Genomic DNA, 22,960 nt, shown 5'->3' on the forward strand with positions numbered 1-22,960 from the left:
CTCACAATTCTTAACCTTGTTTTAGCATTGTGTAAAACACACCCGCCCACCCTACGAGGGAATCGATGGCCGAAGTTTTGGCGTGTATGAGGCCCAAACAAGAAGCACAGAGAAACTATCGCTTTCCATAACCTATTTACCAACTACACAGTGGTAAAAAAGTGCAGGTAGAAGGGTAGTTAAAACACTCAAAATTTTCCTACATGCACACTTCTGGACTTCTGGATAGTGACGTCCTAGCTCTCTTGGTGTGAGACATTCTCTTCTCTCTAGGCTCTGCGAGTCTGCCACACGCTCCCCTCCCCCCCTCCCTCCTCTCTCTTTCTCTCTCACCCTTTCTCTTTCCGACAAAACTCAGAAACCCCTTTGGGCTCCGCCATCGCGAGAGAGAAGCAGCAGCTGTAGGCCCGCCCCCCTTCCCTTCCCCCTTCGCAAAGCAAGCTCAAGACTACTCACAGATTCCCTCCTCTCTCTCTCTCTCTCTCTCTCAAGCTCATGCGCGAGCGCGCGCACGCATCCCCCCGCCCCTTCATCTCTCTCTCTCTCTCTCTCTCTCTCTCATCTCTGATAGCTCCATTCGTCTCCGCCATCGCTTACGAGGTTCCTTTCCTTCACCTGCTACTACTCACCATCGCAAGCAGATTGTTCCTCTCTGTCTCTCTGTAACTACGTCTCTCCGGTTGTTGAAGGATTCTGTTTTGCGGACTGCCTCACTCTCAAAGCTTCTGTAGAAAGGACTGCATTGCACAGGCAGCACCTGCCTGTAGAAATTGCAGGTACGACTTAGTTGCATGCTTCTACTGTATAAGAAGGATGAGACGTAAGCGGACGAGTAAGTATTACGATGCGCCGGTCAATGGTTCATGGAAGCAAGCTTACACGGACGAGCTGGATGTGCCGTTCGTGCAGATAGTGAGTAACAGGCGAGTTTCATAGCTCTGCATGGAAACTAGCGTACCTGGACCAGCTAGTCACAGTGAGCTAAAGCTGGGCATATCTGCAATGAAAGACGGAAGCAGTTTTATTACCATTGTAGATGGAAGGACTAGTATATAATACAGCTAAGGTGCAGTGCCCAAGTAGAAGGCTAAAGACATGAGACAATGTTTTAGCCTTCTTCTCAAAGTAAGCACATCACCGACTGCTCACACTGTTTTGCTTTCACCGATCTGGTACTCAGAAAAGGTACTACACTGCTGGAAGGTTTCCATAGCTCCTCTAAAGGAACAGAGCTTCTTTCTCTCATGTCACCCTCGAAGCCTATGCTGCTCCCACTCAGCCATAACACCAGGTTACCGACAGTGCTTATTCATCTGCCCTGATCCTGGAGAGCTGCTAGAGGCAGCGCGCAGGAATGCACACCTGCAAACTCTCTCTTGTACTGCTGCTATTCATCGCACTTATGGCTTGCCCTTCTACATCTGTGCTCACTTCCAAAGGTGTCAATTTTGAAGGCAAGTTTCTTTCATATAAGCTGATGCATCTAGTTTCTGACTTTCTGCCCCATCTTTGTGAATCTTTGCTGTTCATCTAATCAAGGTTATGTTTGCCTGAAATTTTATGCATGTGGGTGTATTCCTCTCTCACATCTGGATGTGGTGTGTGTGATTATCTTCTTCCATATGAGGATGTTCCACATGGAAGATGATCTTTCAGATAGTTCTCTGTTTCCAGAGCAGAGAATAGAGTTTGATTTAATTGCTGCACCTCAGATTGTTATACGTTCCTTCCTTATCATATTAGTAAGTTTTGAAAATGGCTTTTTTTAATCTTCTTTTCCTCTGCTTGTGCCTTACCCAAGTCTTTAGCTGAAGTCTCTGCCCGTCTCCAGTAATTGTAAGTAACATTCTGTTGAGAAGAATTCCAATACATCATTCAGCTTTGTCTTAAGACACAAGCAAGTTATGGAGCTCATTGTGGCTTTTAGTTGGTATTTGGAAATTTGGCTTGCATTGCATCTTTATTATTTTTTCCAGACTACACAGGACGGATATTTCGGTTATATTATCGTGTGGAGAGTATGGCTAGTCCCTTACCCTTCCTTGCTTTCAAATGTGAATTTAGGCTTGCCTCCGATCATCGAGGGATAGCCCCGGTGGGAAGTGATGTTGAGTTCCGGAAAAGCAATTGCTATGGAAGAATGCCAACTTATTTCGATTAAGTGGACTTGAGAGTTGGGTTCTTTGGCATGCTATTTGAAGAGATGAAATACTGTGGATGCATTGCATCTATAGTATTTTTTCCAGAATACACAGGATGGATATTTTGGTTATATTAGTGTGTGGAGATTATGGCTAGTCCCTTTCCCTTCCTTGCTTTCAAATGTGAATTTAGGCTTGCCTCGGATCATCTAGGGGTATGTCCCAGTGGGAAGTGATGTTGAGTTCCGGAAAGGCAATTTCTATGGAAGAATGCCAGCTTATCTGGATTAAGTTGGACTTGAGAGTTGGATTCTTTGGCATGCTATTTGAAGAGATGACATGAAAAGTTTCAAGCTCATGGAATCTTCAAAATGCTGTATATCTTGTACTAGACATTTGAATCATATGCTGATGATGGGTTCGATGGAAGAATGCCAGCTTATCTGGATTAAGTTGGACTTGAGAGTTGGATTCTTTGGCATGCTATTTGAAGAGATGACATGGAAAGTTTCAAGCTCATGGAATCTTCAAAACGCTGTAGACATTTGAATCATATGCTGATGATGGGTTCTATGGTCTCATAGGTCTTTGAGGCCTTTTGCAGTATTTTCTCTTTTAGAAAGTACTTGTATTGGCTAAGGAAGGATAATCTTGAAGAAGATGCACTTGATTAAGGCAATTTGAGTCTTAAACATGCTGGCTTCTGTAAGCACTATAAGAAAATTGTAAGTTGATTAATTAGTGGGAGGCAAGCCTTGCCCCTTATGATCTTGTCAATTTGAATTGCCAACTTTGGCATTATGTGTTGCATGCCATTTTATGATTTTGGGGCAACGTATGTAAATTCAAGGGGAATGTTGCTCTTTGGTACATTCAATAGTGAGTCTCATTGATACATTTAGTGTTAAGAAATGATGATGTTGTTATAGTTGTATGGATGGGACATTCTTGAATACCAAACATGCCTAAGAAAATATAAGCAATGCGTATGTGTTTTAGTTGGATAGAAGATAAGCTATGGTGTATTTTTTTCAATGTAGCATGAAACATTTCATGGTTTTATCGTTTCCAAGTTTTGGGGTTTTGAATCAATTTGTTGTGGGGCTAGAAAAAGGGGAACCATTTTTGATGCTTTCATTGTGTGAGGGGGCTAGTGGGAGAGAAAGGGAGGGAGGTCGGTTGAGAAATGAATTGTCTGTTTATGTCTTCAAAGGACCTAAAAGTCCTATGGGACGAGGAAATCACATCATCGTCATATGATTTGAATGTCCAATATGGCAAGTACGAAGAAACAAATGCTAAAATTTTAACAATTTAGCAAACTAGTAGAGCCAAGTGGTGGCCTATCTACCAAAGCTTGCTCTCCTCAGTGGGTTGCCTCTGCAAGTACCATCGCATGAACTCTATCATGCGCTATAGCATTATGGCAATAATCTCCTCTTTTGGAAAGAACCTCGTGGGAGATGCAAAATGCCTAAAAGGCTAGATGTAGTGATTTTGAATATATTGCTGACGTGATCTGCGAGAGAGTCCAAGATCTATTAATCTCTATAGCTCTATCTAGGAAAGTCCCTTGAGCCGAATATGGACATGTCTCGAGGTCTTTTTAAGAGTCGATCCTCTGGAAGAAATCTGTCACCTACCTTTCGTTAGATCTTGTGCAAGAGCGTGTAGAACTCTGTAATAAAGCATGTTTAAGCCGATGTAGCTCGAGCAAGAATAGCCCAAGGCATCTCTGGTCAGTATAATCCATTGCCCTTGATAGAGGCTTGAATATTTCTATGAAGAGACAATGAATTGTCCCCACATCTCATACATAGTAGGAATCGACGTATGTAATGCTCCCTTGCCTTTGGCTCTAAGGTGTGCATATATATTCGCTCATCTGGAGGTAACAAAGTGCGTCTTCTTGTCTTTACATGCTCCTGGCCGAAGTCCTATGACACATTGAAAATTTGAACCCTTCAAAGTAGAGCAAGAACTTCTGATACAAGTGAGGCTTTGGCCGGAGATTCGAAAGAGAAACAAAAGTAGAACTTGATCGATGCATAGCGGGAAGCCTTGAAAGCCCAAAGACATTGTAATCATTGTGGTGAGAAGGGCCATTACTAGAGGAAATGTCCTTTGGGAAAGTTGAATCTACAGTAGCGACTTCAACATCTGCCTTTGTTACAGAGGAGGAGGTCCCTCAAGATCGATTACCTTTGGGTTAGGTGTAAGCAGAAGGGCACCACGTGCCAACAGAACATAACAACCGGAAGAGGCTCTAGCACGATTAAAACAAATCTGCAACATTTTAAGTACTTGAACTTAAAGAGAACTTCATGCTTGAGAGTTGACATGGAGTGGCGGAGTTCCACTCCCATATGCAATGGCCCCTAACTAGATGCCCCTTTATATTTTTTAATATTATTGATCTTCACAGATACAGCTAATGATCCAAAGATGTTGGAGCGGGAGGCCTCTATACATAGTTGGTGGCCCTGGATTGCCACTGTCCAGTGTCAACGCTCAGCTCCCGTTCAGGTATTTCTTTATTCCATGGAACTCTTCTCGTACAAGGATAAGAGGTCTGAAATTGGAGAGTCAATGCTCAGGCAACCATGCGCAATCTGCAAGCAATCTATGTATGTGTGTGTGGTGGGGAGGGGGGGGGGTGGTTTGCTGCTTTTATGGCTCTTGGAGACTAGCGAGAGTAGAGGACTACCAAAAAAGTAGGGTGCCCGATATGGCCTCTTCCCTCCTTTTTTCTTAAATCGCTAGCCAAAAAGCAGATTTTACCCAAATTTAGGGGTGTCATTGTTTTAATCTTAAAAATAGCAGTCTTAGAGAGAGAAAGTTTTATCTAGTTCTAGAGAGAGAAAATTTGATGTAGAGACAATTATAAAATTAGGTTTAGAGAGAAAATGTGCTATAGAAAGAAAATCAGATCATTAAGCTAAGAGAGAAAATTAGTGTGGTAGAGGATTCTAGCTCTCGACAAAGAGATTGGTATGGACCACCTTTCTAGAGAGAGAGTTAGTGATTGGTCAAACGAACGTTGTGATCAGTTGCGTCTATGACCTCAATGTAGAAACCCTAGCCCTAAAATCTGTCTCTAAAATCAAAGCAATCGTTCTCGAATGCAAGGCATAGCTGAATATATCGAAAGTAATAAAAGAATATCCACACTTCTTAACATTTACACAATCTTTCCCCAAAGTAAATACCGCGAGTGATCATTCAGTCATGCATACGTGCAGTGATGGTAGTGTGCATAAAAGGGATAAGCTAGCTACGGGCACCTTGAGTGCGTTTGAAAATTTGTCATATGGCTAGTATCATAGCCAAAAGGACATTGGATCATGCTTGGATGCTGACTGCGCACCCAAGATCATCATAATTATAATCATTATTTGTCGCAAATTCGTACAAATTTCATAAAAAACAAAATTCATGGTTCTTGTCTTCAATCCCAAAATTACAGTATTCATTCCTAAGCCGCTGTCGCTCCTTGATCAGTTGGTACTCAAGTTCAACAATAACTCCTTGTTTTTGTGCTTCAGCTGGATCGTTTGCTTCGTTGTGGTCCGGTACTTCGGCAGCCCATCGAGCCTCTCCTCGGCCATTCCCTCGCCGACATCGAGTGCTCTCATTGCTGTCCATCATCGGCATCATCAAGATTTGCGTTTTCAACCCTGCTTTACACAATAGATTTGCTACGTTTTGCGTGCCAGATTTGTGTGTTTGCAACCCATTTCATCCCTCCAATCCTCTCACATCGAGGCGTATTTTAGCCCTAGATCTATCCCTTCCGCAATCCCACATTGAGAAGGATATAAAGGTGCATCAAATTAGCCCCTGAGGTGCCTCGTCTTGAGGAGTTACCGCGATGACGTTCATCATTCGAGTTAGTAGAGAGTGCACTTGAGAGGTATGGCATGTGTGTACTTTCCATTCGCAATCTAAAGCAAATACCACGTCGGCAACGGTGTGGGGCCCCTTGAGAGGGTTGGTTGGGACACCATCGGATGTCATTCTCTTCTCTCTCTCTCTCTCTACACATCTCTATCGTTCTCTTTCATTCCCTCTTTTAAGGGAAAGGTAAAAGAAACCATCATTCAATCTAAAAGGAATCTCTAACGTAAGGAAAGGAAGTAAGGGATTCATGGAAGTGTAAAACCTAGATCTTCACCATTTAAAATTCCGCTTGTCTAGTCATCCCTCCTATAGGGTGTATCTTCTCTATAACAATTCATAAACATGCCTGTCATAGCTCCATATACCCCTCCCATGGGCCCTAGTATCCTTGCTCTATAAGCGTCATACATTGTAGTGCCCTAAGGTCCGCAAGTGCTTGTACCCTTGCCATATGGTCCGTAAGCATGCCAAGTGGTGCCTGAAGGCTTATGGTCCATATGGATCAGTTTCCACACCAAAAGCACCTCAAGTCAAGTGACCCTTGGCCATCATATGTAAAAAAGCTTACTCTTGACCAAAAGGTAGTGAATGGTGCTGTCTTATGTTGCAGGCTTGGCCAATACCTCGTTTTCATCAATTGTTGTTGCACTTGCTTCTGAATTTGTCATTGAATTTGTCTTTGATTGATTGGAGAATTGGATCGCTTCTTGTTGATGGAAGTCTTTGCTTTTACCTTCATGTTGGTCTTTGACTTTTGGTTGATTGATCCTTTTCATTGCCAAAAGAACTATATTTGTTGGTTGTGAGCCTCTATGTCTATTGCATATTGTGGATCTTGGGCGTCAGGTGCAGCAGAATTGAATTGGTGACAAGATCTAGACTTTACACTTTCACAAATCTTTACTTCTTTCCTTGCTTGAATGTGTGCTACTTAGCACGAATGATGGCTCCTTTTATTTCCTTGGAGAGAGCGAGAAAATGAGAGAGAGAGGTAGAGCTGTGTAGAGGGGGAGAGAGAGAGAAAAGGAGAATGACGCTTGATGGGGTCCCAATCAACCCTCGGGCCCCCCACACCGTTGCCGATGTGGTATTTGCTTTATGTACACACATGCCATACCTCAATGTAGACTCTACCGACTTGAATGGGGAATGTCGTCGCAGTCACTCTTTAAAATGAAGCACCTCCGGGGCTGATTTGATGCACCTTTGGATCCGTCTTGATGAGGGGTTGCTGATGGCCACCAAGGGGAAAATCGAGGGCTGATTTGTGTTCCTGGTTTGAGAGGAATCAAGGGCTGAGAACGCAGATGATGATGGAGCCAATGATGGACAATGATGGGAGCACTCGATGCGGCGAGGGGATGGCCGAGGAGAGGCTCAATCGGATGTCGAAGGTCTGGGTTGCAGCGGAGAAGCTCGCGGTGGCAGATCTGGGCTGTTCTGGTGAGGGAAAGGGCTGAAAACTGAAAACGCTGGGCTGATTTGAAGTTCCGGGAGGTTGCTCGCGATGAAGGAGCAAAAACACCAAGGGCTGATTTGCAAAAAACGCTAGGGCTGTTGGTCCCTGGCGTTGGTTGAGAATGACCCAAAACACTGGCTGATCTAAGGGTTGGCTCTATTTGATGCAATCGCTAGGAGATCTACTCCCTTTATAGGGTAAGTCATTGGGTTGAAGAACTCCTTAAGGCTTAGGTAGGGCAAAACCTTTGTAATAGACCTGGGTACCCCAAGCCGAGGATCTGATGCAACACATGTGAGAAACTGAAAACAACTTAGCAAACTTGAATAAATCTGAGAGAGAGACAACTCGGCACGATGAAGTTCGGCGCCCAGAGAGATTGGCCCCAAAGACTGGTGCCCCTTTCGATATCTCTTTATTATTGATGCTTCACAAGTACAATGTTCGAGGGTCCTCAACTCTGCCAAGCTCTCACAGCTTCAAAATGGTCAGAGTGAGGCCATGGCAGTTAATTTATAGGCCCATGGCCTTCTTAAAGCAATTACATGAAAAGCTGCTAGTTCAAAAGCATCTAGGGCCCAAAAGCTGACGCTAGCGGCAATCATCGCAAATCACGGAAATCCGTACGGTGCCACGTTAGCAGTTAGCAGAAAACGCAAAATTTCGTTTAGTGCTACCAATTCAGCATCCTCACGCGATTTGGGGTTCCAAATTTATTTTTAAGGTCATGTCATCACTCTGTGACATACCCTCCTCTTGAAAGAGTTGTAATCGCCCTCGATTACGCCTGCAAAACCAACATAAGTTAGAAACTAGTTCAGTAGACACTGATTCTTAAGTATTGACGTACTAGACAACACATATCCACAGCACTTGCACAAAGACGATAGTCACTGAACGTTCAAATCACATTCACATCACTATCTGCGTCGAGATCTTGGATGAGAATCATGATCTATTGTGACGTATCCAGATCTCATTGATCTCTCGCGGATGTCTTGATTAACCAAATCTTGTTACTATCATATCCACATCACCTCTCAGGTGAACAAGACCTAAACGTTGCAGTCATTTCGTCTTTCAAACATGCACTCAAACAATACACACGTGAGAGAGCACATATAACAGATTCCATTTTGAAGTACTTCTTGCATAAAGTCATATAGTAGAATACTGTCAACCCATCAATATCCGTGAAATCACAAAGGAAATCAGTGACTTTATTTCATTTGGGTAATTTGTGACAAAGGAGCGGAGTAACTTCCCTCTTGTGCAGTCCCGGCTGCACCAGATTCAACCTGCTAGTCCATAGTTACCCGGAACGGGAAATCGGAACGGGGAATGGGGAACGACAACCGGTGGGAATTGCCATTCCCTGTTTGGGACACTCACTTCTGAAACACGGAACGAGGACTCGGAAAAGGAAGCTAGATTGGGAACGGGGAACGACGACCTGAAAATGGCTATTGCCTGTAACTATGCGCTAGTCATCAGTAACTCTTGGAATAGTCGGAGCTAGACAAAAAGCCTCTAAGTAAAGTTCCAAAATCTGAGGAGTATTTGCTAGGTCCTCCCCCTCCATCCACTTTGCATCCAATGCCGGATAGTTCTTGAACTTAACTAAGAATTGTTGTATCACTTTACCTTTCACTCTCCTTTCCTTGTGAGCCAATATTTGTTTTGGAACGAGAATCTCCTCGGTCTCTTCCACTTCAGGTTGCTTCTCAAGCTCCTTGTCTACTGGTACCTCACCTTTGAAAGGTTTCAACAGACTCACATGAAATGCATTGTGAATCCTCCAAGTATTTGGTAACTTCAATCTGAAGGATACATCATTGATCTTCTCTTGAATTTGGAAAGGGCCATAATATCGCACACTTAGCTTTGGAAAAAGCTGCTCCTTACCCTTTTGTCTCCGTAGGCGTGCCTTCTCGAACTGTAAAAGCAACCAATCATTTCAATCATTCTCCTTCAAGTGCAAGTCACGTCGATGCTTGTCCGCTGCCTTCTTATGCCGTGCTTGAGACTTCTCAAGAGCCTCACGCACCTTAGCAAAAGCAGTTTCTAGATCCCGAGTGTACTGATCTACTTCAAAAATCTCATCTTTGGTGCTTAGAAAAGGTGGAACCTTCTAAGCACCTTGGATTACCTCAGATGGTGCCTTCCTCGTCGACGTATGAACTGTGTTATTGTAGGCAAACTCCACCAAGGGCAAATACTTTCCCATTGAGCCTTTTGATCCGAAATATATGACTTCAACAAGTCTAAAACCACTGAATTAGCTATCTCAGATTGTCCGCCAGTTTGTGGGTGTAACGAGGACGAGAACTGCAACCGCGTGCCAATGTTCCTAGATTGCCCTCCAAAACAAACTTGTGAATCGGGGATCGCTGTCCAAAACAATAGACTCAGACTTACCATGTAATCGGAAAATCTGTGAGACAAACAATTTAGCCAAATGATATGGCTTAACTGTCTTCTTTACCGGAATGAAGTGAGCGTGCTTACTGAACCTGTTGATGACTGTCGCAAGACGGGCACCACGTGCCAAGAGAAAAGAACAGACTGAACAGACTTTTAGCACTTTAACAATAACTAAATTGAAAGAGAGAGAGAGAGCACACGCGACATGGAGTGGCGGAATTCTACCAGAGAGTATTGGCCCCAAACCTTGGCGTCCCTTTCGGTGTTTCTTTATATTGCATCAACACAGTAAAAGCCGATACTCCACGCTCTGCACCTTCTTCCGGAAGAGTACCAAAGAATGAGCCCTAGCCTCATATTTAAAGGCCCTAGGCCCAAAAGCAGTTTACATAAAAAGCCTTAAACTCAAAAGCATCTGGTACAAAAACATATAGCCCAAAAAGCAGTAAGTGTGTTCTATGGAAATTCGTACAACTGCCACGTCAGCACAGCGAGCGCAATCCGCGGAAATCTGTATAGTTTGCCACGTCAGCAATGCAAAATCCAAAAATCCGTACAGTTCTGCCACGTTAGCACAACCAACGCAAAATCCGAAATTTGTACAATTTTGTCACGTCATCAGCTCCACACGCGTGTATGTGTGGGTCTTGCTTTATTTTATTCTCTTCTATCACTTGGGCCCCATCGGACGGCTTCTTCATTTGCTTATTCTTAGGGTTTAGGCCCCTCAGTCGGGATCTGCACAGTGGCTCCTGTTGCTAAATTGGCTTTATCTTACAGAAAAATAATTCTAAATGAATTATTGGATTTATAAGTGAGAGGGTTTTCTCGCATGGAACACCAAGGAAAAATAATTCTAAATGAATTATTGGAATTTTAAGTGAGAGGGCTTTTCTCACTGGAGACATTCGAGTACAGAGTATTCCTAGTGCGTCATTCAAAGTAATGACGGGAGCACTGAGAACGGGAATATCTGTAAGGCCACCAGGAACAGGTACTTCTGATGCGTCACTTGGGATGGGTGACAGGGAGCATCGGAAAGAAGTATCCGACCATCCGGGAACGGACATCTCTGATGCGTCATAGGATGGGTGACACAGAGCATCGTGAAGGAGATTGTACGGTAAGTTCGGTAGGAAAGGACTAGGTGATGGGTATTCCTGATGCGTCACAAGGTGGGTGACGGGTGCATCGGAAAGGGAATATCCATAGTCGGGAGGAAATTCCGAACTGTGTTAGAATTGTGCACAAGGAAAAAGCAAGCACTTGAATGAAGATGGGTTCAGAGGAAACTTTGAGGAAAAACAGATGCTTTTTGAGAAAGCGGGATTGCCTTTCGGGAAAGCAGATGTTTTCTCGCGAGGAAGTCTATGTCTGCATTGCAACTGTGCATGTGATTGCATCCAGGGACGCTTGGGAAGTGCTGTGAAAGCATTGTTTTTAACTTATAAGGTTTTATTGAGTTTTTGGGCAGGTTCAGATTATTTTTAAAATACGTCGGCCGCCCACTTAATAAGTGGGCAGCCATCTGATAAATAAGGCAACAGATCAGCCAACGTTTTCTCTCTCTTTTTTTGGCAGAACAGAAAAAAAAAATGAAAAAAAAAAATTTGGGAAAAAAAAAAAAAACCGGCCGCAATCTCTAGGCGAGCAGCTATTGTGCCCGTGGCTAGGAGCTATAAAAGCATCACATGCCCTCACTTAGAGGGAAGGACCAATCTTTGCAAGGAGAAGATGCTGCTGCAGATTTCAGCCGCCGTAAAGAAGACGTTGCCGGTGATGCCCATGGCTGCCCCAAGTGTACAAGATGTCGCCAAGACCCAGTGCATGAGTTCCCTCGCGAAGAAGTGTCTACGAAGCGTGTTTCCATCGCGACAAGTTGCTGTTTTTCTCTGTTTTCAGCCCATAAACGTCGTAGACGGGGCTGATTTACGAGAAGGAACCCGAGAACACACCTCTTTTGTGTGTAGGATTGGAAGAGAGGATTTTCTATGGAGAGATCTCTTCCGGGGAATTGCTTTTCGAGAACGGAGTTGCGTTTCGACCATCGAGACTTTGAAGGTAACGATTTTCATGTTATGAACTCTGAGTATTTGTTTGCAGGTGTACTTCCTCTTAGTGAGGGAGTAGGAGCAGAGGAAGGTATGAGCCTCTGCAGGAGAAAAGCGCTCTAAGGAACTAGAGCTAGCTCAGCCCAAGGGTTTCGTACCCAAGTTTGGGAAGCAGATCCACGGATTGAAGAGAGGTAGACTCTCGAGATGTGATCCGAAAGTTGAAATTCCCAAGGAAAGGACTTCGTGTCCAAGAAAGCAGAGTTATTCTGCAGGAATAGGACTCTGGAAACAGAGTCGGAAAAGAGTTGCAGGGATGCCATGCTCTGAGTCTGGAAGGTGTGATTCAGAGGCGAGAACCTTGTTTCTCAAGGATTTGGAATAAGGAACGGAAGTTTCTTGGAATAGGGTTTTGCCCTAGGAATCGGAAGCCGAGGCTTCCGGGAACCATCAAGTCTTATTCTAGAACGAACGTGGTAATACGTTCGGTTCAAGTGCTTGTAAGACTTCTCCTCAGTAATAAAGATACTATTACGGGGGGGAGGGGGGACCAGCCCATCTTCTGGTCCCGAGTACTGTGTCGATCTTCTCACTCTCTATCTCTCTCTCTCTATCTATTTCTCTCTATATCCTTTGGCTTCAGTACTAAGTGATAAAGTCTATTTATCCGAATGTATTTTATATTGTTATGCGCTCCCGTTTGTGACAGCTCCGTTCTTCAATGGCTTGACACGTCAACAGTGACAATTGTCCAAATGCCATCATGCCCACTTTGAGTCTTGGGTAGATAAAAATAAAGTCCATTGCTATGCTTTTCCATGGTCGAGAAGGTACGAGTAGAGGCTGAAGAAGACCTGGTGCCTTATGCCTGTCAAACATGACCTTTTGGCATTCTAAACAACTGCGAACAAACTCGTCCACATCCTTTTTGAGCCTTCAACGAATAAAAGTAATGCTTGACACCTTTCAAGGTGGTATCTATGCCGCGATGGCCCGATAAAAGTGGAGAGTGACACTCTATCATAACCTTTTCTCTCAATGGTTGTGTAACACATAACATCGTTTTCTGCATCAAATTGCAATCCCGTATAGAATAGCCTGCAACTGTCTCCCCACTTCTCATCCGGTTAAAGATGTTTGCAAAGTTGGGATCGGTGGCGTATTGATCTACCATATCCTCGAAGCTTCTATGATGAATCGCCGAAATAGCCAAAACCAATGGCTTGCAAGACAACGCGTCTGCCACTAAATTCTTTTGTCCTAGAACATGGAGAATCAATGAAACTGTGACAAAATATTTGCCCACCATACCTGGCTTTTCGAAAGCTCCTTCTGAGATAGGAAGTAGCGTAAACTCTAGTGATCGGTGAAATCGGTTCCGAGTAGAAAATGTTGCCACTCTTTAAGAGCATGAACAATTATTAAAGCTCTTTCTAATAAATTTGTGCAACCCATTCAGGACGTGAGAACGCCCTGCTCTTGTAAGCTATAACATGGCCCTCTTGCATCAAGACTGCTCCCAAACTGCGACCACAAGCATCACAGTAAACCTCAAAGGGGTTTTACAAGTCTGGCAAAGCCAACACTGGACCCGTTGTCAACTTTTCCTTGAGAGTCCAAAAGGATGCAATTTCTGAGGGTCCCTAAGTAAAGGGAACCCCTTTTTGAGTCAACACATGTAATGGAGAAGCTATCTCTACAAACTTTTGAATGAACGGCCGATAATAAGAACACGAACCCAAAAGCTTCAAACTTCATGAACATTTTTCAAATCTGGCCAATCACGAATGGTCTCAACTTTGGCTTGGGTCCATCTTTATACCTTCCGCTGAGACAATGTGTTCCAAGAAGTGTATCTCTGGCAAGAAAAACTCGCTCTTTTTCCCATTTACTACCAATCTATGTTGCCGCAGTGCATGGAAAACCTGTAGCAGATGGTGTCTGTGCTTTGCCTCACTCTTGGAGAAGACGATGATGTTGTCGAAAAAGGTGCCACGAATGATCTATACTCTGTGAAAATCTTGCCCATCATGCGGTTGGTAGCCGGAGCATTTGTGAGACCAAAAGGCATCACCAAATACTCATACAAACCGAAAGATGTCCTGAAAGGTGTCTTGTAGACATCCCCGGAAGCAATTCAGATGTGGTGTTAACCACTCTTCAGATCAATTTTGCTAAAGCAAGTAGAACAGTGAAGTCTTGTCTAGTATATCATCGATCCTCGGAATAGGGAATCTGTTCTTGACGGTGATTTTGTTGAGAGTTCTATAGTCAATGCACATTCTTGAGGATCCATCGTTCTTAAGAACTACTAACACATGCGAACAAAAGGGTGAAGTACTGGGTTGAATAAGACCCTTCTCAAGAAGCTCTTTCATCTGGTTCATAATTTCTTCATTTTGGGCTCGATTGACTCAGTAAGGTGGCCGGTTCGGTGGTGTACTACTTGGAATCTAATCAATCGTGTGATCTTCAGGACGCTAAGGAGGTAACTCTTGTGGTAAGCCTTCAGAGAGATAATTAGCTTGAGCATGCAGAAAATCTTGTTGTTCCTTCTTTAGGTCGGACATATTTGACCTTTGATTGTCATTCAACTCTTTCAAGAAGATCGAGTAAACGAAAAGATTGGATTTCATTAATTTGGAAATGGCCGAAGTCGATACAAGTGGGACGAACTCGCCCTTCAGTTTTACATCAATTACAATCTCTCTACCCTTCTCATTCTTCGAGATAGCTTTTCTTGCCCTATAGTCGACCACTGCGTTGCTCTTATGGAACCAAGGGATTCCTAAGAGATTGTCCCACTCTTCCAAAGGCACGATGTAGAAGTCCTCGTGCCCTAAATACCTTGACAATGCAACCGTAGTTTGCCAATGACAAGTGTAATGGTAACATCTCATCCGGGTGCCGCTAGAACTGCCTCTGTCGGTGGTCCCGTTTCTTCTGGCGTAATTCCAAGTTGAGCCGCCAATTCGGTTGAGATGAAGTTGGCCTTTGCTCCTCCATCGAAGAAAATGAGGGCTTCCTGGTCTCGCACTTTGCCCCACGCTCTTCAAAGCTCTGAACTCTCGTCCATCTGATCAAGGTCGGTCCCCACAAAGTCTGCTATTAGTCTTGTTTTCGTCTTCCCTTTTCTTGCTCGCTCGTCTGTTGCTTTGGAACTCTTTGGCTTGTCCTTTGGCTGTCCTCTGGATGCCTTGTGTGGACACCGGGCCAACACATTGCCCTTGTTCTCTGCAAGCGTAACATTTTTCTTCCTTGAAGTACTCAATTCGCTGCTCTGTTGACAACTGACCCACGGAGGTCCTGAAGGTTTCTTTTTCTGAAGCTTTCCCCTTCTTTTGTTACCGTTGTTCGAATTCTGTCCTGTTCGCTCTGTCAAAAGTTGATCAATAGGATATGTAAGAGTACGTACGTGCATTGCAAACCCTTGTTTGGCATGCCCCATTAGTTGTTGCATGGACTCAAACTTCAGCAGCAAACAATAATCGCGTATCTCTTTAGGTAGACCACAACAAAATCGTTCAATCTACTTAAAGGTGATCTTTTTGAAAGAAGAGGCTAGTAGAAAAGTATCCCAGAATCTTTGGCAGTAGATGTCCAATGTATCTTCCTTGGTCATCCGTAGATGATTCCAAGCGGTTATCATGTCACGTTCGTACTCTTGAGTGAGCCATGAAGAGGTAAAAATTCACTCGAACTGTAGCCACTTTGTTGGTGCTTCCCTCCGTAGCAGTAGGGTAGACCACCATGTTTGTGCGTTTCCCTTACGATAAGATACTGCCCTCTTGACCTTGGAGTGCTTGGAGTAGCGTCCTCCGGAGTAGGCTGCCCACCCTCTTTGAAATCTTTGGGCTTCTTGCCGTTATCCTTGAGAAAATCATATTGATTGGCTCTATAAAAATACTTCCTCTTTGTAGAAAACGTCTCTAATCGGAGTCCGAACTTTCAAAGGAAGATGAGTCCTCATCTGACCTGTCGAAGGACTTTCGAGATCTCCGGTGGGATCGGCTCTTCTTTGCCTTCTTCTTTCTTTTTCTATGCCTCTGAGTCTTTCTCTTCTTCCTGCTCTTTCTGTCCTTGTCACCGCTTCTGTGTCTTTCGTGCATTCTCAAAAGTAGATTTCCGACCCAAGTAGCCAAGATAGTCTGCTACTCGACTGTGCCTCCTCGGTTGCTTCTTGGTCTTCATGAGTCGACCGACTTGCCTTTCTACTGCGTCGTCAAATTCATCCTCCGAGTACACCCTCTGAGTAGGTGTTGCCAATGTAGATGTCTTCTTCAGAGCTGACTTTAGAGGAGAACGGATGGCCGTTTGCCATTGGGAATGCATTTCATCAATTGGGTGCTTGATAAAAAATTTTGCATACTGAGAATCTTTGAATATTGGAGCATTTGTTGAGCACAATCATCAACTTGTTGCTGATTCTGCATCTCCATTCGTTCATATTACGTGTGTAGAGGTGGCCTGTACTTCCCTTTCGAGTTGACAGAAGGTGGCCAATGTCCATTTGAATCTTCAGTGTTTTCACCCGAATCTGAGTGGTCCGGTGCGATAGTTTCCTCCTTGCAAGATTCCCATGTGTGTTGCGACAAAGGGGATCGGATTCTCCGTAGAAGGAAAATCGATTGAGCTTTGATACCTTTGTAATAGACTTGGGCACCCCAACCCGAGAATCTGATGCAACACTTGTGAGAAACAGAAAACAACTTAACAAACTTGAAGAGATCTGAGAGAGACGACACGGCATGACGAAGTTCCGTGCCCAGAGAGATTGGCCCCAAAGATTGGCGCCCATGTCGATATCTCTTTATTATTGATGCTTCACAAAGTACAATGTCTGAGGGTCCTCAACTCTACCAAGCTCTCAACAACTTCACAATGGCCATAGTGAGGCCCTGACAGTTAATTTATAGGCCCATGGTCTTCTAAAAGCAGTAACATGAAAAGTTGCAAGTCTAAAAGCATCCTGGGCCCAAAAGCCGGCGCTAGCGGTAGCCAATGCAAATCACAGAAATCCGTACGGTGCCATGTCAAGTGTCATCGAAAAACGCGAAAATTCTATACAACGTTACCACGTCAGCATATTCACGGGATTTGGGGATCCAGCTTTATTTTTAAGGTTCTAGTGTCGCTTGGGCCCCATTGGATAGGACCCTATAAGTTAGAACAACGTATAAATGGAACCTTTCATCTTTGGTCTTTCGGAATTGGTTTTGCAATTTATTATAACTTTATCTGTATCTTTCACTAGGATTTGGACCTCCCTCTGTCTGGAGTGCGTCCAGTTGGCCATGACATGTCATCACTATGATTTATTAATAAGTTTGACAAGGGCTAAGTTTCTGGGTGAAACTGTCACACATCTGCCGATCCAGGAATCTGATTGACTCGGGGAATGGCTCACTGGATTCCTCTAACCAAACTTACATGCACGTCATGCCAGATGCCCACCGTAGTGTAACAACATCTGCCAAAACGCTTGTACAATCCATTTATGCAAGAGGGTTTCAAAACTAGAAATCCTAATCTATTGGACTCGTGTGGACATGTAGGTCGTGCGAACAGGCTCACAAAATTGATGGTACTAATCCTCCTAGAATTCTAGACATTTCCTATCTAGGGATAAGTGAAAAATTTCTCTGGATGTTGATGAAGCATGTCAACGTGGCACACAGAGCCATGCACATATGACATTGGGATAATGAAGTAACTGCTCCATGACTTCCTCTTGCCTTGCTTTGTCTTGAGCCTTTGCAAGACACAAGCTGGGCTCTGTAGTAGGACTGCCCTCGTCACCCACCTTCCTTGTCATCTTCCACTTTCTCATCTTCTTCAACTTCTGGTCCATTGCATCCCACCAATGGCTCCCTGGCCCCCAAATCTCCGTACCATAGAGAAGAGTAGGGGAGAAGAGGGGACTTTATACGATAACATTTTCAACTTATATGCAATGTGGGATCTTGTTTGTTTTGAGTAGATTTTTGTGACAACTATATTGTTTGTGTCACCAAAAACCTCGTGAAGAAACTGTCCATAAACTTACTGAACATTATTTGTAGTAACTACTTTGTGCAGTTCAAGCCTTGATGGTTATCAAGCAGCACCTCGATGACCCAACAAACGCACTGGGTAGCTGGGATGCCAATTCTGTGGACCCTTGCAGCTGGTATCACGTGACATGCTCCACCCAAAAATCGTTTGTCACTAACTTGTAAGTATTCTCTTATTTTGTTTTGCTTCTATGTGGCTGCATTTGGTAGAGTGATCATGGTGCGTCTTCTTGGCAGAGGGTTACCCAACTTGCAGCTCTCCGGGACCCTTCCTCCAGAGATTGGAAATCTCACTAATTTAGAGTCATTGTGAGTGTTATTACTTGTTTGGGCTGCTTTTCTGTGGAAGGAGCTGTTAGGAATTGGGAACCTAAGCTTTTGATTTCTACATTGCAGAATGCTCGAAAACAACAATATCTCCGGCCAACTCCCGGTAGAAATCGGAAAGCTTTCTAAGCTTGTTAGTCTAGACCTCTCCAACAACCACATTAGTGGGCCATTACCTCAATCCTTGGGCCAGCTAAACAGTCTGACCTATTTGTGAGTTCCTCACGCACTTTGCACAAATTTTTAAATTGTTGTTTTGAAGTTCTGTCTGACTTTTTTCAATCCATTATTTCGTCAGGCGTCTTAACAACAACAGCTTCTCTGGGCCTTTTCCGGCATGGTTGGCAAACATTGACGTTTTGGATTATTTGTGAGTGTCCGCAACATATTGATGCCTGCTTTTCAGGAATAATGATCAAAACCATGTCTTCCTTCAAACAGAAGCCACTGGTTGGCCTCCGAGCCATTTTGGAGCAGCATGTAGAAAGCATTAAAGTGCAGCTAATTGGTTCTAAGGTCTCTTCACCACTAACCCTCTTTACAAATAGGGACTATCTGCCTGAGAATGTTAGGATTCACAATGGGAGGCAATGTAATTCTGATACAAATTCATTTAGGGAGCCAGTCTTGAAACATTTCTGAAATCTGTAGGTTGTTTTGTGGTTCATTGACTGAAATCTTTCCTGGTCACCTTTACAAATCGATTCTATGGCCTTGGGCCTAGATAGAGCTTTGTCAGATGAGTAGAGCGGCTTATGGAGATCATTTTGGCAACTGGTTTAGCAAGGCATGGAGGTCATGGATGTTTTCTAATTCATGCAAGCTTCAGTGTAAATGAACTGTGAGAATCAGAACTGATTTGAGCATTGATTACATAGAACTAGGCTATCTCCTTCTTTTTACCTTTTGTCTGGGTTTTGTTCCTGAAAGGCCTACTTGGTTTCCAGTCAAAATGTTTGACAATCTGATGTTTTGATGACAGTGAAGACTGTTTACTTGTCTGCATGAGAGAGGTCCAATTTAAAGCAGCATATGAGACTAATTTTGATATTGAATCAATTACCAGGGATTTATCTTACAACAACTTAAGTGGAAATGTGCCTCGCTTGTCAGCAACAACGTTCAAGTAATTGTTATGTAGCTTTGTTTATCGTTTCTGCAAGCAGTTTTTTACTTTCTATGCTCACCTGGATGAGCCTTCACATTCTTTTGCAGTGTGTCTGGAAATCCAAATCTTTGTGGATATGATGCTCTTCATGATTGCCCTGGGGAACCTCCTTCTCCATTATCTGTCTCACCAAATGGTCCACATGGTTGGCAGCAGATTCTATCTTGTAGTAACTGGAATTTTTTCTTTTACCTTTTTTAAGGAAAGCACGTATTTTGCTCAAACAGAAAGTGGACGGAATGCTCAAGGACGATCAAAAATAGAGGCCATAGCTGTTGGTACAGGTGCTGGTTCTATTGTATCATTAATACTGGCAGTCAGTGCATTTATGCTGTGGAGGCGCCGTCGAAATCAGCAAATTTTTTTCGATACAGGTGATAGGGATTACCTTTTTAGTATTAGCGCTGGCTGTCCTTCTGCCTTACTAGAGAAATTATTTAGCTAAAGCTTTGGCTGATGCAGAAGTCATTTCTTCCATCTGTGCCGACCTCAATGTTTTGCTTTAAATACTTCTTTTCAACATCTCCTTAATTCCTAGAAGTCTTTTCTTGCAGAGCTTGGAAATTCAGAAGTATGCCTAGGGCAGCTGAAACGGTTTTCTTTCCGAGAACTTCAAACTGCCACAGAAAACTTCCACAACAGCAAAATACTTGGAAGGGGCGGATTTGGAAATGTGTACAAAGCTTGTCTGCCTGACAATTCAGTAGTCGCTGTGAAACGGTTGAAGGATAGGAATGCTGCAGGGGGTGAGGCCCAATTTCAAACAGAAGTAGAGATGATTAGCCTTGCTGTGCACAGAAATCTCCTTCGTTTGATTGGCTACTGTGTAACCTCAACAGAACGACTACTTGTCTATCCCTATATGCCAAATGGAAGTGTAGCTTCTCGACTGAAAGGTTAGAAGATTTCTTATTGAAGAATCATTTGCTGCAAGCCAGGAGACACTAATGCTTTGTGTTTACGCGTTTTTTTGCTCAGAGAAGCCTATCCTTGACTGGCCGACTCGTAAGCGGATTGCTGTTGGTGCTGCCAGAGGTCTACTTTATCTGCATGAGCAGTGTGATCCAAAAATCATTCACCGAGATGTCAAGGCAGCCAATATTCTCCTGGATGAAGAGTTAGAAGCTGTAGTTGGAGACTTTGGATTAGCGAAGCTCTTGGATCATCGACAGTCTCATGTAACAACTACTGTCCGGGGTACCGTCGGACACATAGCACCTGAGTACTTGTTCACAGGACAATCATCTGATAAAACAGATGTTTTTGGGTTTGGGGTTCTATTGCTGGAGCTTATTACTGGGCAAAGGGCCATTGATTTTGGCCGTCATTCCAATCAGAGGGGCCTAGTCCTTTTGGAATGGGTAACATTTTAACTGGTTATTTATGCCCTGTTTCACCTGTTTATCTAATTGTGGGGCCTGAAACTAATATGCTATATTCACAGGTGAAACTCTTGGAGCAAGAGAAAAGGCTCGAAGAACTCGTAGATGATGAACTTAAACTTGATTATCTGGATGGTGAGCTGGAGGAGATGGCCCAGATTTCCCTATTATGCACTCAATTTGATCCTGCTGATCGACCGAAGATGGCGGAAGTGTTAAGGATGCTTGAAGGCGATGGCCTCATGGAGAGGTGGGAAGCGTGGCAAAGAGCAGAAGTTGATCGCACGCAAAGTGCAGAGCTCATACCTCAGACATATTTTGATCTGGTGGACGATGCTTCCTTGATTCTAGAGGCAGTCGAGCTATCCGGTCCTAGATGATGATAACCGCATCCTCTGGAATTGCTTGGCTGGTGGTTTCAGCTGGATGCATGAAGTATCGTGGTCTGATGAGGGGTCCACAAGGACAAATCTGATTGGCTGCTCTAGGCTCAAGCCTGGCTGAGTGCTACATGCTGCTGGTGGGGCATGTTGAAAGAGCTGCCGTTTGCGAAGCACTGCAGAGCGTTTCATGCAAGCAAATCCCTTGTTGTAATCAATCCTGTAGCTTCACAATTCGAGCACAAGGCCCCTGATTCAGAACCTAGCCAAACAAACCTCATCCCACCACTGTGCATTGTTGCTGGAGTCCAAATGGCAACAACAAGCACTATGGGGTGTCTTTACGAGCACCACACATTTTTTTCCCATTGTAATCCATGGCATTGGTGATGGCAATTCTCACTGAATTTCTGTATGCTTCTCTCCAGCCTTTTAATTCGTCAGATGTATAGGATCAAAGCGCGTATCATGAGAAAGTTGTACTACTTTCTTGGGAATGGTGATTTGTACTTGGCATGCACATCAGCAACACGACTGCTGAATTTGAGCCCTGGTGGCCAAAATACTGTGACTCCATCACAATCACGTCCAACAAGGCAAGCCTAATTTGTTTTGCTATAGCATTTTCGACAATAATGTTAGCAAAATCTCTTAATCCTTCAGTCTTACACTTTAAGATGGGCCATTCGCTATGACCCTATAGTCTTTAAATACTCGAAGTTTCCGTGGTAAGAACTGCTCGAATATTATATCTTATATTCTAGGTTGCTTACAGTAAAGAGTTTCAAGTATCTCTCCTGTTCTAGACCAATTCACATGCCCACGTTCTCTTGTGAGGGGTGTCTGGGTTTGAAAAACGTCTCCATTGTCTCTAAAGAGAACTTGGGCATGTGAATTGGCTAGAACAGGAGAGATACTTGAAAACTTCCTTTACTGTAAGCAACCTAGGAATATAAGAGATAATACTCGAGCAGTTCTTACACGGAACTTCGAGTATTTAAAGACTATAGGGTCATAGCGTAAGGCCCATCTTAAAGTGATGACTGAAGGATTAAGAGATTTTGCTAACATTATTGTCGAAAATGCTATAGCAAAACAATTTAGGCTTGCCTTGTTGGACGTACCTTAATTAGGCATGGAATTCTACATGAAAATACGAGTTTCACATGCTAATCAACTTTTGATGAGTTTAAGCTCTCAATTGTAGGGGGGATGTCAAGACAGGTATTAGCAAGTGGGCACCGCCCAATGGCATGGCCACACATAGACGATACTCTAGCTAGGCCAAAAGGGGTTGATTTGGAGGAGTGTCGATCATGACCCAAGGTGGCCTTTGGGCCTTTCAATGGTGTAGGAATGTCAGAGTCATGCCTTTTGCATGTACAACTTGCACGGAACGAAGTGGGAATGGCTCCAAACTTGAGTTCCTTGGCGAGCTCAGGGCTTTCCTCCTTGAGCGCATGAAACCGAGCTTTAGAGTGGCTGGTGTGAGTGTTCTGTCCCTCTTGCGTTGTCGTGAGCAAGTTGCATGCCATATCTTGCTTTTTTCAAGCTTGTTCACACTTGGGTGTATCCTTTTAGGGGTTAATTCACAAGGCCTTTGTTGGCCATCCCCCCTCCAAGGAGGTTTTTAGACATTGTAGAGATCACCCTAACTTCCAAAGCTTGGAAGTCT

At 43.8% G+C, this 22,960-nt stretch overlaps 1 protein-coding gene across 3 annotated transcripts; it reads left to right on the forward strand.

The window, feature by feature from the left end:
- The first annotated feature begins 419 nt into the window (after positions 1 to 419).
- LOC147434343 (protein CLAVATA3 INSENSITIVE RECEPTOR KINASE 5-like) lies at positions 420 to 21,700 on the forward strand. Of its 3 annotated transcripts, none has more exons than XM_086490852.1 (11): positions 420 to 1,454; positions 18,038 to 18,189; positions 18,266 to 18,337; positions 18,425 to 18,568; positions 18,654 to 18,725; positions 19,422 to 19,481; positions 19,571 to 19,668; positions 19,751 to 19,897; positions 20,078 to 20,419; positions 20,502 to 20,884; positions 20,968 to 21,700. In XM_086490852.1, the coding sequence occupies exons 2-11, from the start codon at positions 18,065 to 18,067 to the stop codon at positions 21,283 to 21,285; spliced, it is 1,761 nt and encodes a 586-aa protein (XP_086346978.1). In that variant the 5' UTR covers positions 420 to 1,454; positions 18,038 to 18,064; the 3' UTR covers positions 21,286 to 21,700. The 3 variants fall into 3 exon arrangements, with proteins under 3 accessions (XP_086346978.1, XP_086346976.1, XP_086346977.1); XM_086490850.1 differs by having other exon boundaries at positions 18,054 to 18,189; XM_086490851.1 differs by lacking the exon at positions 420 to 1,454 and adding an exon at positions 1,546 to 1,742 and having other exon boundaries at positions 18,054 to 18,189.
- Positions 21,701 to 22,960: the final 1,260 nt, after the last annotated feature.

Source organism: Adiantum capillus-veneris, chromosome 19 (genome assembly GCF_014529385.1).
Source record: "Adiantum capillus-veneris isolate H3 chromosome 19, ASM1452938v2, whole genome shotgun sequence".
Lineage (NCBI taxonomy): Eukaryota > Viridiplantae > Streptophyta > Polypodiopsida > Polypodiales > Pteridaceae > Adiantum > Adiantum capillus-veneris.

What these genes read in the sequence shown, in the direction of transcription:
- LOC147434343 (XM_086490850.1), top strand. Translation starts at nt 1,355, where the DNA reads ATGCACACCTGCAAACTCTCTCTTGTACTGCTGCTATTCATCGCACTT. An exon ending in CTAAACAGTCTGACCTATTT is followed by an intron (nt 18,569 to 18,653) that starts GTGAGTTCCTCA and finishes TTATTTCGTCAG; the next exon opens with GCGTCTTAACAACAACAGCT. An exon ending in ATTGACGTTTTGGATTATTT is followed by an intron (nt 18,726 to 19,421) that starts GTGAGTGTCCGC and finishes ATCAATTACCAG; the next exon opens with GGATTTATCTTACAACAACT.